This window comes from Chelonoidis abingdonii, chromosome 3, assembly GCF_003597395.2.
Source record: "Chelonoidis abingdonii isolate Lonesome George chromosome 3, CheloAbing_2.0, whole genome shotgun sequence".
NCBI classification, from domain to species: Eukaryota; Metazoa; Chordata; order Testudines; family Testudinidae; genus Chelonoidis; species Chelonoidis abingdonii.
The window spans coordinates 141,033,700-141,052,130 of record NC_133771.1 but is presented as its reverse complement, the minus strand read 5'-3'; the positions used below and the strand labels follow the sequence as shown (position 1 = coordinate 141,052,130).

The 18,431-nt window shown below is 45.7% G+C and overlaps 1 protein-coding gene across 1 annotated transcript in view; it reads right to left on the bottom strand.

Annotated features, from left to right (window-relative positions):
- Nucleotides 1-18,431, bottom strand: part of MTR (5-methyltetrahydrofolate-homocysteine methyltransferase) — an 85,536-nt gene that overhangs the window by 17,184 nt on the left and 49,921 nt on the right. The window contains 4 exon segments of the mRNA XM_075064182.1: nucleotides 990-1,071; nucleotides 7,795-7,915; nucleotides 9,926-9,993; nucleotides 11,982-12,082. Of these exon segments, the coding sequence (XP_074920283.1) occupies nucleotides 990-1,071; nucleotides 7,795-7,915; nucleotides 9,926-9,993; nucleotides 11,982-12,082 (372 nt within the window).

The following is an 18,431-nucleotide window of genomic DNA, read 5'->3' as shown; positions in this document are numbered from 1 at the left end:
ACTGCTGTGTATCCTGGAGTTTATTTTTCAAACGCTTTGGCATTTCCTGTTCTTTAACGGAGCTCTGATAAAACAGATTTGTCTCACCATACAGCGATCAGATCTAGTATCTCCCGTAAGGTTCAATGCAGGAGCTACTTTTGCATTTGAACTGCATCTCCACCCGTGCTGATCAGAGCTGGACACGTGAAAGCAGGAAATGTCATTCTAAAGGTCTCGGGGCTTTTCCTGTTTACCGGCACTCCGCATCCGAGTTCGGATTGCGGACCAGAGCGGTCAGTGGTGCACTGTGGGATACCTCTAGGAGGCCAATAATGTCGATTTCCGTCCACACGAACCCTAATCCGAGTTATCACTATCGAATTTAGCGCTACTCCTCTCGTCTGGGAGGAGTTCCGAAATCGATTTAAGGAGCCGTTTAACTCGATATTAATGACGACGTCATGTGAACGGGTACAGTGTTAAATCGGTATATCGGCCATTAAACCGATTTAAAGTCGCAGTGTAGACCTGGCCTTACTGACATACTCTGAGCTCTCCCCAGCTTGGCAACGAACTCAACTCAGCCTAGAAGCCAGGGGGTATCCCTGACTACAGGTTTCCTCCTCTTGATGACAGTGTCATGAGTACTACCAGGCAGGCCTCGTCTGTAGGAATTAGCTTTTAAAAAGCAGGAAAAGGCTTTTTGATGACATTCTTAAGAGTTACAAGCTAAGCAAAGGGACCTGAATGGGTGTTCTGCACATGCACCCTTTGCTAATGACCAGCTCAAGACTTAGGCAACAGTTCATTCCCACTAAGCTCTCAAAATAGGCTTCAGTGGGATTCCACTGGTGCACAGGCCCTGATCTAGCCCCAAGCACAGGGTGACTTTTACCCACAGTGAACTTGCAGGATCAAGTCACTTGTTATAAAACATATAGCACTACAAGAAGGAGTGGGGTGGGGTGTATCTGCTTGAGGGGGGAAAACTGTGATCCAGAACTTACAACCACCACACTCTTGGATGCATCCAGGACATGAATGACTGGTGCGCTGTACCGTGGGGCAATTTTCACAGCTGTATGTGTTCTGAAATGGGAAAACAGAACAAAAGTAAGTGTTGCCAAGGTACAAGGCTTTTCAAAACCATGATGCACTGAGACACTGTCAAGCTTGTGCTTTTTATGAAGATTTTAAAAAGCCAAGATTTCTTTTGGCAGACAACGAAATCCTAAACTTACAACTAGAACAGAAGATGACATTAATCCATTTATCTGCGGTAAACTGATCAATAAACACAGATATAATTTACATGTACAGTAGCTCCTTCCAAGGGTATCAAAATTCTTTACAAATATTGGGCCAAATTCTATGCCAGCTTACCCTACATGTAACCTCACTGACTTTTAAAAGGTTGTAACAAGAACAGAATTGTGCTCATCAATTAATTGAGCCTCATAATACCCCATGAGGTTGATGTTCAAGGCTAAACCCACCAGAAAAAAAAAAATTATAGTTTCTTCTGTACATCTTACAAGTACTTCTGTTTAAGTAGGCCTCTTGTCTTTTAACAGAGTTCCACTAACACAGACAACTGATGTACTGAGATTGACAGTACATAAGGCGTTCTACTGTAGTTGCATGTAACAAAAACGCACAGCCTTTAGAACCAAAAGTGCAAGCACCCGCTCACTTGAACTGAAGGAGGAACTTTGTAAGTTGCAAGGTCCGTGATAGGACCAGTCACTAGAGGGAGACACAGTTTCTCTCTCTCTCTTTCTCTCTCACACACACACCCAAAATTCAGCACAGCATTTAAGTCCATCACTACTCAGCAAAGTGCTGGCGCACACATGAGTCCCACTGATCTTGGGCATGCACTAACGCACCTTGCTGAATAGGGATGGAGTGCCAGATCACACCCTAGCCCACTGTATTCTATGTAGTTGGTCCTTTCAGCAACTCATCCTGACAAACGGTGTGAAAACATGTTGACTCCACTAGCAAGCAATGTCTTGCTTGCTCATTTTGCTACCTTATCAAATCTCACTACAACTTGATAAGGCAGTTACCTTTTCCGTAACTGGCGTTCTTCGAGATGTGTTGCTCATGTCCATTCCGCAGCAGGTGTGTGTGCTCGCCACGTGCGCCGGTGCAGGAAGTCTTTTCCCCAGCAGTACCCGTAGAGGAGTGCCCCAGTAACCCCTAGAGCGGCGCCGCTATGGTAAGGTATAAGGGGCGCTGCATGCTCCCCCCACCCGCAGTTCCTTCTTGCCAGACAACTCTGACGGTGGGGAAGGATGGTGGGATGTGGAATGGACATAAGCAACACATCTTGAAGAACACTGGTTATGGAAAAGGTAACTGTCTTTTCTTTTTTGAGTGATTGCTCGTGTGCATTCCACCATTGGTGATTCCAAGCTGTATCAGTTGGAGGTGGGTAGGAGTTCATAGACACTCTGGACGGAGTACAGCCCTGCCGAACCTGGCATCCTCCCTGGTCTGGGAGATGATCGCATAATGCGAGGTGAATGTGTGTGAACCAGTGACCACATGGCAGCCCTACAGATGTCCTGGATGGGGACCACAGGCCAGAAATGCAGCTGACATGGCTTGCACCCTGGTCAAGTGTGCCCTCACAATCGGCGGCAGGGGGACTCCTGCCAGGTCGTAATAGGTATGAATACATGAGGTGATCCAGTTGGAGAGCCTTTGAGTGGAGATCGGCCGACCTCTCATGTGTTCAGCCGAGGCGATGAACAGCTGTGAAGACTTCCTGAATGGTTTTGTACACTTCAAGTAAAAAGCCAGAGCCCATCTTACATCCAGCATGGGGAGGCAGCGCTCCTCACTGGATGTGTGGGGTTTGGGACAGAGCACTGGCAGGAAGATGTCCTGACCCATGTCGTAGGTGGAGACTGCCTTGGGGAGGAACAAAGAGTGTGGGCAGAGCTGGACCTTATCCTTAAGGAACACTATCTACAAGGGCTCAGAGGTCAGGGCCCGGAGCTCCAAGACCCATCTAGTGGATGTGATCGCTACCAGGAAGGCTATTTTCCAGGACAAATGGAGGAGGGAGCATGTAGCCAGCGGTTCAAATGGGGGACCAGTCAACCTGGTCGGCACCAAGTTCAGGTCCCACTGTGGGACTGGGGACCTATCATACAGGAAGAGGCGATCCAAACCCTTAAGGAATCGTCCAGTCATGGCATGGGAGAACACCATGTGGCCCCGTACCAGCAGGTGGAAGGCTGATATGGCCTCCAAGTGCACCCTGACGGACAACGGCGCTAAAGAAGGCAGTCCTGGCGGCAGCTGTACCCTCCTCCATCTGAGTCTTGAATTCTTTTTAGTCATGCTCTTGGAGGGAGTCCTCGAATTTGGGCAGAGAGCCCCACAAATTAAACTTGTATCTCCCCAGCAGGGCCTGGTGATTTGCCACCCTTAGTTGGAAATTCGAGGACGAATAAATCTTTCTACTGAATAGATCCAGTCTCCTCGAGTCCTTATTCTTAGTGGTTGGCCCTGCCTCTCCCTGTGGTTAACCGACTTGACCACTAGGGAATTGGGGGCAGGGTGGGTGTACAGGTATTCATACCCCTTGGCAGGCGCAATGTACTTGCGTTCTGCCCTCTTAGAGATGTGGGGTAAGGAAGCCAGGGTTTGCCACAAGGCATTCAAAATTTTGGCCACCTCTTTATGGAGTAGGAGAGCCACCCCATCCAGTGCTGAAGCAGAGAGGACGTTGAAGAGGGAGTCTGAGGATTCCTCCACCTTCTTGGCTTGAAGATTGAGGCTTGACGCCACCCTTTTTAACAGTTCCTGGTGGGCTTTAGAGTCTTCCTGCGGGACAGGCAGAGGAGGGGCCATAATCGCATCATCCGAGAGGATGAGGGTGAGGGTGCGGTACTCTGAGTCCCCACCGGTGGCGCAGGTCCCACCACTTGGTCTCCCTCCAGGCACGGAACCAGGGATGAAGCTTCCACCGACTCCTTCCCGGGAAGATGGGAAAGGGAGGCCGATGGTCTCTCCAAGGCTCTGACCACCAAGCAAGTCACCACCGAGGGCTGCGCTGGGGGCCATGGTGCCCACTGGTACCATGGTGCCAGACAAGGAGCCTAATGCCACTGCACATGTTGTGGCACCAGCGGAGCAGGCTATTGAGCCTGACTAGCCTGGCCCATCGACTAATGATTGCGAAGGGAGGCTGGGCCGGCATACGATCTGTGGCTATCCCGGGACCAGGACCGGGACGAGTGGTGGTCTCGGGAACGGTGCTACCATGAGTCCGTGACCCTGGTGTGGAGGAACAGGAGTACCACTCGTAGCAGCTACTCCGCAGCTGGCTCCGACGGGCAGATCCGTGACAGCAAGGTGCCAGCAATCCATGTCTGGGGTTGCTGAAGCGGTGCCTCTGCAGGAACCTCGAGCGAGACTAAGAATGGGAACGGAATCGATGCCCATCCCATGAAGAGCTATGGTAGGCTCTCAGAGACAAGGGCCTCCAGTCCTGTCTGTCCTGGTCTCGACAGGGCACGCTCTCCTCACTAGGTCTATGGTCCCTCGAGGCAGACCAGTGCCTGGAACCCCTGCCAGTTAGTACCCAGCCAGACAACCTGGTGGGGGTTGATGGGGACTGGTGCAGACTGCACACGGGGAGGTTGCTGAGCGGTGAACGGTGTCAGGGACCTTCCCTAGACTGTGAACGGTACCATCCAGGCAGCGACTGCAGGGATCCGAGTGGCGGCTTTCCTCTGGACCGAGGAGTTGACGGCAGCAGTGCCCCCAGTAACGGCAGAGCTATAACATCCTGGGCCGCCTGCAGGGCCTCAAGTGTGGAGGGTACCTGAACGTATATCATATCATATCATATCATATCATGTCATATATCTGCTTAAGGTCTAAACCTCTTCCAACCTTCATTTTAATATGCAAAGGTGGGAAAAAACCTGAGTGGACAGATACATGGCACGGTTATACAGTGGGAGTACATCTTTTTGATATTTTTAAAATTATCTTTCATAAAACCATCAAGTGTAAAACATTGCCATTATGTCTATACCTGAAATTACTAAGAGACATTTTAAGTAATAATGGAAGTATGTGCTTCTCAAAATAAAGACACCCAACTATGTACATCCTGTTTGTGGATTTGTGCACCTCCTTCTTCCTCAGCCAAACTTATTTTCCCCATATCCAAGCAATGATGGTGTTTGTAGTATTGACATTCATCTATGGAAAGGAAATAGAATGGGTGCAACTTGGACTACACAGGCTGAGTGCAGATGGCTCTTCATAAACAGCCTTTGAAGTGTATTTGTCTGAACGTAAAAGAAAATGTGTTATTTTACTTTTAAGAGTGTTATAAGCATAAGTCCCAATTCTGAACCTTAGCGTCCAAAATGTGGGTGCTTGCATGAAACCTCCAAGCTTAATTACCAGCTTAGATCTGATAGCGCTGCCACCAGACAGGAATCAGTGCCTGCCTCACTCTGGTCTCCCCAAACCTTCCTGGCGGGACCCCATAAGACTCAGATTGTTCCTGGTCTACAACAATAGGAAATATAAGAGAACAAGGGGAGGTATGTCCTCCCGGCTTCCCATCCCTGAGGCCTGGACGATACCCTTATTCAATTCCTGAAATCAAAAACGAGAGATCACGTTTTCTTTCACCTCAGTCAGAAGTCCCTTGCAACGTAAGCTTGTGCAACGCGGACACAAAGAATTTGCCCTCTCCCTAGTTTTCCCGAAGAGACCGAACCGCGGACAGAGATCCACCCCTTGAGCCTCAAACTAGAAAAGAATCAACAAGTTTAAAAAGAAAGCCTTTATATAAACAAGAAGAAAAAGACATAAAACCTGGCTCTGTATCAAGGCTGACAAATTACAGTCAATGCGAAAGAAAAATGAAAAAACACTTGTATCCAAAAGAAAGAATTTAAAACATTCCAGCAAACCTACACAATGTAACCAAAAACATATTAAAACCTATTGTTTCTACCTTTTGTACTTACACTTGGAAACAGAAGATTAGAAAAGCCTGGAGATAGAGATCACTCTCATAGCTGAGAGAGCACAGACCAGAGACACAGACAAAAGACACACACCCAAAAATTCCCTCCCTCAGCTTTTAAAAATCCGGTTTCCTGATTGGTCCTCTGGTCAGGTGTTTGGTTCCCTTTGTTAACCCTTTACAGGTAAAAGAAACATTAACCCTTAGCTATCTGTTTATGACAAAGAGTAATAAAGAAAATGCCTCATTCTCCAAAATCTGTGATGAAGCAAGTGTCTTCGATTTAAAAGTCCAAATACATTTTACATGCATTGCAATCTGTGTCTATGCACTTGTATATATGCATATACACAAAACTACACTGTATAACAGTGATTCTCAAACTTTTGTATTGGTGATGCACAGCAAGACTGAGTATGACCCCCCCCCTTACAAATTAAAAAACACATTTTTTTTATATTTAACACTATTATAAATGCTAGAGGCAAAGCAGAGTTTAGGGGGTGGAGGCTGACAGTTCACGTCACATAATAACCTTGCGACCCCCTGAGGGGTCACAACCCCCAGTTTGAGAACCCCTACTGTATAATAAAATGCACATATGTAAATTATTACTCTCCAAAATACGACATGAAGTTTATATGCTTGTAGTTTACTTTGTCTTCATATAAATGAACTGTGCAAGGCTGTTTCAAAATGACTAAGCACTGGGACCCACAAATGACTAACCTTTAGGGTTGGAGGCAGGTAGCCCTCCACTAATTAGGACAAAATTGCTTTGCTGAAAGTATCAGTATTTGAAATCTCAACATTATAGGGAATGAATGAGACCCATGCAAGTAAAAAAGGTTATTTCATAGGTTTAAAGGTTATTTTAAAGTTTACATCACAATGCAGGGTGGATTGCTGTGACAGTAGAGGTCTTCTTAATCTAGTCAGTCCCTGTAATGTTACTGGACCATTTTGTCAAGGCCAGCTGGTCCAGGATTCAGGGAACCACAGAGCACTGATCAGAACATGCACAAGCTGGTAAAGAAAGAAGAAGAAGCGATGCTAACACTTTGACACGGTCAAGAACTGACTTCTGCAACCCCCAGAGTTGTCACTGCTTAAATATGTTCAGAAGGTTCATATTAGATGTCAACAACTGCCAATATTATTCTTTAGAAAATCATAACAGTAACACTATTTCATTTTAATATATGCGAGAATGAGATCACAGTCCCAAAACTGAGATTACCAAATTCAATATTTAGCGGCACGTGGGTAAGTGGCCAGAATGTGTCTCCCTTTGCCTGCTTCAATGGGACCCTGGGTTCAGTCATCAAGATGCTGCACACACTAATCCTGATCCAGCAAAACACTTAAACATATGCTTAAACTTTAAGCATGTCAATAGGCCCACTGAAGTCAATGGAATCATCATATGCTTAAAGTCCAGCTAAAGGCAAATCTGCATGGTGATCAATCTGCAAAGGGACATAGCATCCTTGGGACATGTCATGACGACGATGATGATGGCATAATCATGATATGATTAATGTTAAGTACACTCAGAAGTGCTTTGCAGGATCAGAGCCAAATTTCTCAGCCTCTTGCATGACGGTGTTGAAAGGGTGAGGATCTGATCCACAGTGATAAAAGTGTTTTGGGAGCCTCGAGATGAAAATTATAATAGCAGCGGTACATGGCAGGGAGAAGAGTTACCTTTCTATGTATTGTAAAAAAAAAAAAAAAAGAAAAAAAAAGAAAAAAAAATCTTATATTTGCACTCCTCTCCCTCAAAATATCTTACTTACTTAGATGTAGTTGCTCCTCCAATCAACAAAGGAATCTTGATCTCTAGTCTCTCCATTTCCTTGGCAACAAAAATCATTTCATCCAAAGAAGGCGTGATAAGACCAGACAGGCCAATTATATCTATTACAGATTAAACAAAGATGGGTTAAAAAAAAAAAAAAATTCTACCTAGGAAAGAAGTGTTACATAATACAATTTTTCATCTGTAGTTAAACTTTATAAAATCAGCTTTGTGCTTCAGACACCAAAGAGAGGAAGTGTACTGTAAAAACACAGCAGTTATTAATAAAAGATAGTATTTCAGAAGCACTGGATGGTAGTTTTGACCTAACTGGAAGAGACAGAATTTTCTTAAGAGGCAAATGTTTCTGGGAGCCCAACTTGGGACACCTTGGGGCTAATACTGAGCATGTGCAGCTCCTACTGACTCCAGCTGGAGTTGGGAGGGGCCCGTGGCACCTCCCAACCCACCTTGAAGCCTAAGGTGTCCCATGTTGGGCATCCAAAATGGAAGAACCAGATGGCAGAAACCATTTAAAATTTTGGTCAAGGTACCACAGTCTCTGAAATTTAAATAAGGCTGTGATAGAGTGTGTACCATGCACACACTCTGAAAGAGTTAATGTGGGCCTGAGAGGCCAGTTATGCTACCTGGCTGCACCTGGAGTGCGGAGCAGGCTCAGTTAAAGGGGAGTCCCAACTGAGAGGGTATAGTTTAAGGGCAGAACATCTGGAGCAGAAAGGCGCTGCAGGGAGGAGAGGAAGGAATTCTTTGGGACTAGAGTGGTTGTGAGGAGAGAGACCAAGGGGAGATTTGACTCTGGGATCGTCTGTCAAGAGGCCAGAAGACATATGGAGTAGCCACCAGGGCAAAGTAAGCTCCACTGGTGAGCCCTGATAAAAGTGTAGAATCTGTACTTCCATGGAAAAAGCCCTGGAAAGTGCTCAGCTGAGGAACATAACAGAGCACCAGAGAGGGATGAATGAACAACCCCAAAGAAGGCAGAAGTTGGGTTTTCTTTTGTATTTTTACTTGGGAATTTGATTGGGGGATTCCAGGGGAGAGTCCTGCAAATCCTTGACCCTTAGAGAAGAGTGTGGGAATAAGGCCTTTTAAAAGGCTATGGCTGGAAGAAGCCCAGAGAGGTAGCAGGACTGGATTTAAACAGACAGACCTTGCCTGCTCACTACAGGGCCCTGGGCTGGAATCCAGATGAGTGGGAGGGCCTAGGTTCCCCTACTAGCTACTGGAGAAGGTGCAGTGAAGCCCCTGAGAGAAAGGAGTGAGGACCAGAGGGCCCAGAGTTGGGACTGAGGACCTGATACAAGGTTTTCGACTTCGGTTTGCTGGACTTCTTGTTACCATGGAAGGGGTAGACCTAAATCACGACCTGGGCAGAGGGCTGAGTTCCAGGAAAAAGAGACCACCACCAAGCCTAAGTGACCATTGGCCAGTGGCTTTAGAGGTGACAGAACCTGCTACACCATGCTCAGCCATGAAAGGACACACTGGTGGTGAATGTGCCTTTCACAAAGGCATAAGGAGTTGCATTACTATACACACAGCCCTTGGGGACCCTCATCTACCATACTGGTGCTTTCAAACCTCCCCATCTGTAATCCTGCACAGTTCACACCCTCCAAGCCACAACACAGAATTTGATAGCAACTGGGACTTGGTCCAGACAAGAAGTTCTTTATTGTCCTAGAAAGATGAATTCTGGTTTTAACATGCACTGGTTTACAAGCTCAGAATGGTTCTAGAGGCCAAGAAGTCTATTCCTAGCTCTTTTTCTGACTTGTGACACCTTGGACAAATCACTTAACCTCTCCAAGCCTGAGTTTATTCATCTGTCAAACAGGTATAAGAGGATTTACGATTTCACACAGGTATTATTTTGCCAAGTGTTTTGAAATCCCTGGATAAAAGGTGTCAAGTAATTACCAAATATAAGTAGCAATAACAATAAAAAAAGAGAAGCACTTAAATTCTGACTTATCTATGGTAAAGTCTTTGCACTGCCATGCTGTTCGTAAGTTTCGCAAACTTTCAAAGTATACCTCATCAGCAATATAATTCAACTGTGTTTAAAATCAAATAGTTGAAAAGTACAAATGAAATCTCTGTACCTGCGTTATTTTCAATAGCAGCTCTCAATATCTTATCACACGGAGTCATAACTCCTAAATCGATAACTCTGTGAAAAGAAATGTAATGGTACAAGACTTCTTAAAGTTAACCCAAAAAAACCCCCAAACAGTTACTCACCTTTTGTAACCTTCAAGGGATAACTATACTTAGCACTATAGTTAACACGAAAGGTAACTAACACTAAGATAACTATACACAGTAGATAAGTAGATCAGCTAGGGAGAAGTGGAGCACTAGCGAGCAAGAGACCAGTGTTCCAACAGTGGTCACTGGCGGTAAGAAGGAACTGAAGGAGGGTTGGGCTGGCAGGGTCATATATACAGCGCGTATTGGTACCACTCCAGGGGGATCCACAGCCAGGCCGATGGGCAGCTGCTAGGGAAAATGTTCTGACACCCGTGTACGCGGCGTGCGCACACACCTAACTGGCATAGATATGAGCAAGCACTCGAAGAACAGAGCATTTTTTACTGAAGGTCAAAATACTTCATTATAAACCACTGGCCCAGTACTGAAGCATTCTATCATAGAGGAAGGAAACAGAAATCTGAAAGCAAAGGGGTGGATTCCTTTTTGCAGGTTTATTATTTTTGGAAATACTTGTGACCCTGCAGGACTTTCAGCTCCTGAAGGGACTTCAGATGATAAAGTATCAGGGAGAGGAGGGGACTTTTTAAAAAATGTCCATGGTATTTTTATGTATGTATTAAACAGGGATGGAGCAGGAACAGATGTGAATAAAACTAAACAAGTAGTATGGAAAGCAGTGATGTTTTCATATAACTATTTTGGTGGCTAATAAATGTATTTTAAACTATGATTTTGATAGTATTTAACTTCACTCATTCTTCCATTTTTCTGTTTAATTTTGTTCAAATACTAATGGGGTAAAGTAAGTAAGTTACTGATGGTAAAACATTAAGGTGGTAAATTTAAGTGGGAAGGGTGTGCGAAGAGAGGCACAGAATAAAAAAACAAATACAAAAAACTAACGTCAGGGTTCAAAAAATCCACTTCCTTTGGGCAATTGAGACGACTTGTACCACAAACTTATGTAGAACTTATGCTTTCCTTTACAAGAAAACTAACTTTCTATTCCTTATGACTGTGCAATAACTTTCCAAACACACTTACAATGAAACAATAGTGTTTCTAAATCTGCACAGGTAGCTCAAGTGCCTCTGCTACTGCTCATAACTGTGCAAAGCAGCAGTGGAGCAAAGCTGACAAGCTTCTGATCAGTTCCACAAGCTCCTATTCGCAACCAGGTGGGCAGCAGCGAAACCAACAAGAATCATGTCAGTTCTATGCTGCTCTAGCAGACAATGGAGTTATTCATGAGGAAAAGAAGCCAAACAGAGGGTCAGGAAGGAGCCAAGTATGCAAGTACTCAGCTTGCTGCTAACCTCCACACCCCTTGCAACAGCCAAAATGTTCTGGAAAGGGACAAAAAAAATTATGAAAGTTTAATCTTCTTTCTAGCAGCTAGAAAAGGGAAGAACTTCAGATTTATAAGATGCCTATTAGCCAGAGGCGGATATAAAATAGAGGCCCCAAGTGGAATCCTGGGACAGTACCCTGGCTTAAACCCTCGCCTTTCCCTCTTCTCAGCAGCTGATGGCAGGAAGCTGAGTTTTTCATGTGGGTACTTCCCCTGGATTTTGATGGTGGGGCCTCAGTGCTTAGGTGAACCTCCCAGCTTAAATTAAAAAAAAAAAAAAATTAAAAACCTTCACAAAATCTTTCAAGTTTCAAGGGCTTGCGGCTGTGAAGAAAAGTTGAAAAAAAGGACCTTAAAGGTTCAAAATCAAGATGGCACATAAAAGGAACCCAACGTTTATTTTTCTTCTAAAATCTTGTGGGTTTAGTAGTTGTTGTTTTTAACTCATAGGACTAGCAATTCTGCCCCTTGCTTTTTGCCCTACTCTAGTTTCTTCTAACACAACAAATTCTAGTATTAAATATTTAACTGTAATTTAGAAGAGACTATTATACCGTAAAGAAAACAAGGACATAAACAACTAAGCTCATTACCTGAAATTGTTGCAGCCTAGTACCACTCCCACGATATTCTTGCCAATATCATGTACATCTCCTTTTACAGTAGCTAGCACAATTGTGCCATGGTAAGGGTCCTGCAAGATGAACAAACATCTCAGTATTTAGAATGGTAAGGAAGGCTCAATTTGTTTGTACAGCACCTAGCACAATGGGGTCCTAGTCCACGAGTGGGGCTCCTAGGTGCTACTGCAACACAAATCAATATTAATGATAATTATTAACTGAAAAGTAACTGATTTCTGAGATTGATTTAACTGGTCAGCTGTTTTAGAGCTGAACCCTATTCCGTTCAGCATTACATAGACTTGAACTTGTGTAGTACCTCTCCTCTAAAAAATAACAACTGCTCTAACATTCTAGTTTAATTAGATAAAATAATTAGAACAACAGAGCACGACTGCTCAGAACCAAGTGCACGTTTGGGCCTTAAGGATAATTTTGATCTATTTTGAATGTTGTATTGAAAGGGAAGTGAATTATGGATGGAAAGCGATTGAGGAGTAAAGTTTCACAAACACCAAAAGAGTCAGAATCTTCTATAAATCAATAATAACGGTTCAGATTCTCTAGTCCAATCTGGCTATTTTATATGACACAAACTGGCCAGATTCTGGACATCAATGGCCAGCAGAGAATTCCCCTTGATGATCAGAACCTACCAAGTGTGTAAACCTGGACGAAGGTGCTCCTGGCACCAGATGCACCCCCAATGCTGGCACAGAGGGCACTGCCAGTGGTGTGGCAAAAGCAGAGTTCCCCTATAGTGATTCTCCCTCAAGAACCTTATGTCAGTGGCATACTTAGAGCAGTCTATAGGCTGCTATGATCCCATGTCTGGGCTGGTGCAGGACAGGGAGCAGTCATAGGCTTCATGATGGCTCCGCCCCATTCCCTGCATCAAGCAGAGCCCAGGCAGAGGGAAGAAAGTTGCATATTAAAATATAACTAGAAATATACATTTTGAGTATCTTATCTCCTACACAGATCCAGGAACAGACATCAGATCTTCTTGGGGGCCCCGGTGCCTTTTCTGTGCTTGCTAGAACACTTTCCATTATACATCTCCGTAAATTGCAGCTTGCCTACTAATGAAGCGTTCTTTCAGCAACCACTGTTGCTCTCAGTAATAAGTCTTTTTGTGAGGTGCTTGCATCTCTGATCACCTACAAATCCGTGGCTCCTCAGAGATATTGCTGTTTACTGAAATTGATAATCTAATATCTTAATAATACTTCTCTTTTAGGAGAGGGGCACTTGAGAACACCACATCCAATGATGGTTCACTAGAAAACATCTTAGGCCTGGTCTACACTAGTCTGTTATTTCAGAATTAGCCGAGTTAACTCAAAAAAAAAAAAAAAATTATTCAATCCATATGACCAAACCGTTTTGTTCGATTTAAAAGGCTCTTTAATCCGAATTCTGTACTCAACCTTGACAAGTGCAGTAGAGCTTAAATCGAGATTGCAATCCCGGGTTAAAAGTATTGTGGATGCAATTTGACATTATTGGCCTCCAGGAGCTATCCCAGAATGCTCACTTGTGACTGCTCTGGACAACAGTCTCAACTCCAATGCACTACCCAGGTGGGCAGGAAAAGCCCCGGGAACTTTTGAATTTCGTTTCCTATTTGGTCACCATCAGCACGTGACCATCAGCACAGTCCACCATCACAGGAGATCACGCAGTCCCGGATTTGCAGGCGAGCTCCAGCACGGTCCGAACGGTAGGTACTGGATCTCGTCACATGTTGGGGAGACGAGTCTGTTATGGCAGAACTACGTTCCAAAAGAAGGAACACAAAAATACATAGGCTAAAGTCTCCAGGGCCATGATGGAAAGAGGCTACTCCAGGGACACAGACCAGCATTGTATAAAAATCAAGGAGCTCAGGCAAGTGTACCAAAAAGCCAGGGAGGTCAATGGGCGCTCTGGGTCACCTCCCTATACATTCTGCTTCTACCATGAGCTGTGTGTAATTATGGGGGGTGATGCCACCACTATCCCACCCCGGTCCGTGGACATGTGCAAGGGGGGAGTTGCACGGAGCGAGGAGGAAGAGTCACTGGAGGACGAAGAGGAGGAGGAGGATGATGACGATGACAGAGCACAGGCGGCAAGTGGGGAATCTGTTTTCCACCCTAGCCAGGAACTATTCTTAATGCTGGAGCCAACAGCTTTCCCCAACTCCCAAGATGGGCTCCTGGACCATGACCCTGGAGAAGGTACTTCTGGTGAGTGAAAGCCTGATGAGAGCCACGCAGTGGGGGCCGGGTGGGGGGAAACCAGTGTTTAGTTTAAAGAGCTCATCCCTGCTCAGAGCCTCATTGGAGCCACGCAGTGGGTGCGGGGGTGGGGTGTTGTGTGAAGCGATCATTCCAGAGATCCCGCAGACCCTCCTTTTATACGGTAAACCCACCAGGCATTGCTTGCTATGAGAAAGGGGGCCCAGCAGTTTGAAAGCATTAAAATGAATGTAGAAGAAGCAGAACCCTGTGTGCCCCTAGGCTGCCTGCAAGCTGAATTCTGTTGCCCGAACACATGTGATGGCTTACTTACACTGAAGTGTCCCCTTTGTTCTCTGAAATGTATCTTTTAAAATACTACCCTCCCTTTTTCTCCTCTCGGAGGTGCAGACGTTTCAACGCAGCCCCTATCTACTCCGTCCCAGAGGCTGGTCCACATTAGAAGGTGGAAAAATGAACTTGGGATGACATGTTCACTGACCTCATGCAGTCTTCCCGCACTGATAGAGCCCAGCTGAATGCATAGACTATTGCACTGGAAGGGACCTCAGGAGGTCATCTAGTCCAACCCCCTGCTCAAAGCAGGACCATTTCCCAGATTTTTACCCCAGTTCCCTAAATACCCCCCTCAAGGATTGAACTCACAACCCTGGGTTTAGCAGGCCAATGCTCAAACCACTGAGCTATCCCTCCCTTGGTGGCAAACAATTGCAAAGTCCCATAAAGCATTACAGGAATACGAAGAGAGGAGGGACATGTATGATGAGAGCAGACAGGACACTATGGTCATGCTCATGGGGGAGCAAACTGACGTGCTCCTCTGTATGGTGGATCTAATGCGAGAAAGGCAGCAATACCACAGACTGCCGCTGCAGCCCCTGTATAATTGCCCTCCCTCCTCCCCAAGTTCCACAGCCTCCTCATCCAGACGCCCAAGAACATGAGGGGGGAGGCTACAGGGACCCGCACACTCAACCCCAGAGGATCGCCCAAGCAGCAGAAAGCTGGCATATGCGAACTTTTGATTTGGTTTCTGGACTTGTCCTTCCCTCCTCCTCCACCCCCCTAACCAAATACCCCCTCCCCCCGGTCTAGATTTCTCTCAATGTGTTGTGCAACAAATAATAAAGAACAGTTTTTAAACAATTTTGACTTTCCTTTCATATATATAGGGGCCAGATAACTTCAAGAGAAACAAACATCTGTCATACTGTACCCTAGCCAGTCATGAAACCGGCTTTCAAAGCTTCTCTGATGCACAGTGTGCCCTGCTGCGCTCTTCTAATTGCTTTGTTGTCTGGCTGCGAAATTGGCCACCAGGCGAGTTGCCTAAACCTCCCACCCCGCCATGAAAGTCTCCCCCTTACTCTCACAGATATCGTGGAGCACACAACAAGCAGCAATTACAATTGCAATATTGGTTGTGCTGAGATCTAACTGAGTCAGTAAACTGCGCCAGCGCGCTTTCAAATTCCAGAAGCACATTCTACCACCATTCTGCACTTGCTCAGCCTATAGTTGAACTGCTCCTTACTATGTCCAGGGTGCCTGTGTATGGCTTCATGAGCCATGGCATTAAGGGGTAGGCTGGGTCCCCGAGGATAACTATAGGCATTTCAACATCCCCAACAGTAATTTTCTGGTCTGGGAAGTAAGTCCCTCCTGCAGATGGTCAAACAGACCAGAGTTCCTGAAGATGAGAGTGTCATGCACCTTTCCCGGCCATCCCACGTTGATGTCGGTGAAATGTCCCTTGTGATCCACCAGTGCTTGCAGCACTATGGAAAAGTACCCCTTACGGTTTATGAACTGGCTGCTCTAGTGTGCCGGGCCCAAGATAGGAATATGTGTTCCATCTATCGCCCTGCTGCAGTTAGGGAACCCCAGCGCACTGAAGCCATCAACGATGGTCTGCACATTTCCCAAAGTCACTACCCTTGACAGCAGCTGGTCAATGACTGCATTGGCTACTTGCAGCACAGCAGCCCCTACAGTAGATTTGCCCACTCCAAACTGATTCCCGACTGACCGGTAGCTGTCAGGCACTGCAAACTTCCACAGTGCTATGGCCACTCACTTCTCAACTGTGAGGGCAGGAGACAGCAAGTCACAAAGTTCCATGAAAGTGGCCCTACGCATATGAAAGTTTTGCAGCCACTGTGAATCATCCCAGACCTGCAACACTATGTGGTCCCACCAATCTGTGCTTGTTTCCTGAGCCCAGAATCGGCATTCCACAGCATGAACCTGGCTCAATGCCACCATGATCTCCCAATCACCACATGCCGTACTTCTAGGAACATCTGTATCCATGTCCTCATCAGTATAGTAATCACACTGTCATCGCTTCCTCGCCTGGTTTTGCAGGTACTGCACATACTGTTGGATAACGCGCTTGGTATTTACAATGGTCAAAACTGCAGCAGAGATCTGAGCAGGCTCCATGATTGCCACGCTATGGTACCTGCATTGGTAATCCTGGAAAAAGGGCGCAAAACGTAGGAGGCCTGTTTGGTTCAAGATGGCCAATAAAAGGTGGTAAATGGTTGTCTTCTGTAGCTTTCACGGAGTTGGGAAGCTCACTAGAGCTGCAAGAGCGGGAGAGCAGAGTCCGTGGCAGAAGCGTGAGCACAGTCTGCTCGGTAGCAGAAAAAAGGAGGATGGTTAGATAAGAGTAGATAGAAAGATGAGAGAACATGCAAGGTGGATTCATAGTACCAGGAGACAGGCGGTGCACCATACTGCACCATCTGCTGGCAGCATGGCGTCTGCAGTAGCTTTCATGGAGGGAGGAGCGAGTGACAGCACACACCCAGAAACACCCGCGAAAATGTTTTTGCCCATCATGCACTGGGAGCTTAACCCACAATTCCAATGGGCGGTGGGGACTGCGAGAACTGTGGGATAGCTTCCCACAGCATACCGCTCTGACATTTGATGCTAGCCTCAGTACTGTGGACGTACTCCGCCGAATTCATGCGCTTTAGCAAGGACACACAACACCAGATGTATAAAATTGCTTCCAAAAATTTGAATAGAATAAGTTCGAAGTAATTTCATACTGTAGACGTACCCTTAGAGGAACTACAGTTATGAATTTTGTGGAGTGTATACTGTTGGAATACATTAAAATAAATTTAAAAATCTATTTAATCAGGGGGCGGGGAGGAGGGGAACTATTAACAAAAATATATGGAGGTATACCTATCTCATAGAACTAGAAGCGACCCCAAAAGGTCATCGAGTCCAGCCCCCTGCCTTCATTAGCAGGACTAAGCACTGATTTTTTCACCAGATCGCTAAATGGCCCCCTCAAGGACTGAAGTCACAACCCTGGGTTTAGCAGGCCAACGCTCAAACCACTAACCTAGTATCCACCACAGACTTAACCAGTGATGAAAGCTCTAAGGAAATAATGATGTTAAGGAGAAAGGAAAAAATAAAATGTATACTAGACAAGTACTTTATTTTAGATGTATTCTATTTAAACATGGCCATTTCAATTGCTGTAAATAAGGTGGAGCGCTCCAGTAATGGGTACGGACACTAATTGCTCTTTTTATTCTGCTGCTGGCTGTGGTTGCAGACCTTTCGTCCTCTCATGCAATAGGTAGGGCTTCACCATCCCTGCAGCTCAGTGACTGAAACGGTCCCAGAACTAACCATGAAAAAGTGAAAAGTCTGTCAAGTGTGCAAAGGTGCTTTCAGATGGAGGCTGCAAGGCATTCTACTGCTCAACAGCTATCTCCAGGAGCAATATTTCCAGGGGAAGGCTCTATAGCCCTCATCCAGAAGCAGCTGCAAGAGGGTCTGATCATTCTTTTCCCACCTTCCCCATCAGAGCAGCAATCTACATACAATCAGCTCCTGCTTATTTTTAAAATCTCTCAAACTTTGTTAGCCTCTCTCTTTGGTGACATAACAGAGTTCACCACACGCCACAGAAGCATCAAAGCTCACGTGGGGCCCAAACCAACACTCCTCTAAATCAACAGATTCTCACTGGCACTGGATCAGATACAGGCAGTCACCCTAAAGAGGAATACTAGAGCGCACATGACTTAAAGTAAACAGGAGTTGGCTCGGGAACAGAGAGCAGCATAAGCAAAGATTATGTTGCTGCTGGGAATGGACAGGAAGGGAAGAAAAGTCTGTAAAATCATTCTCCGGCAGAAAA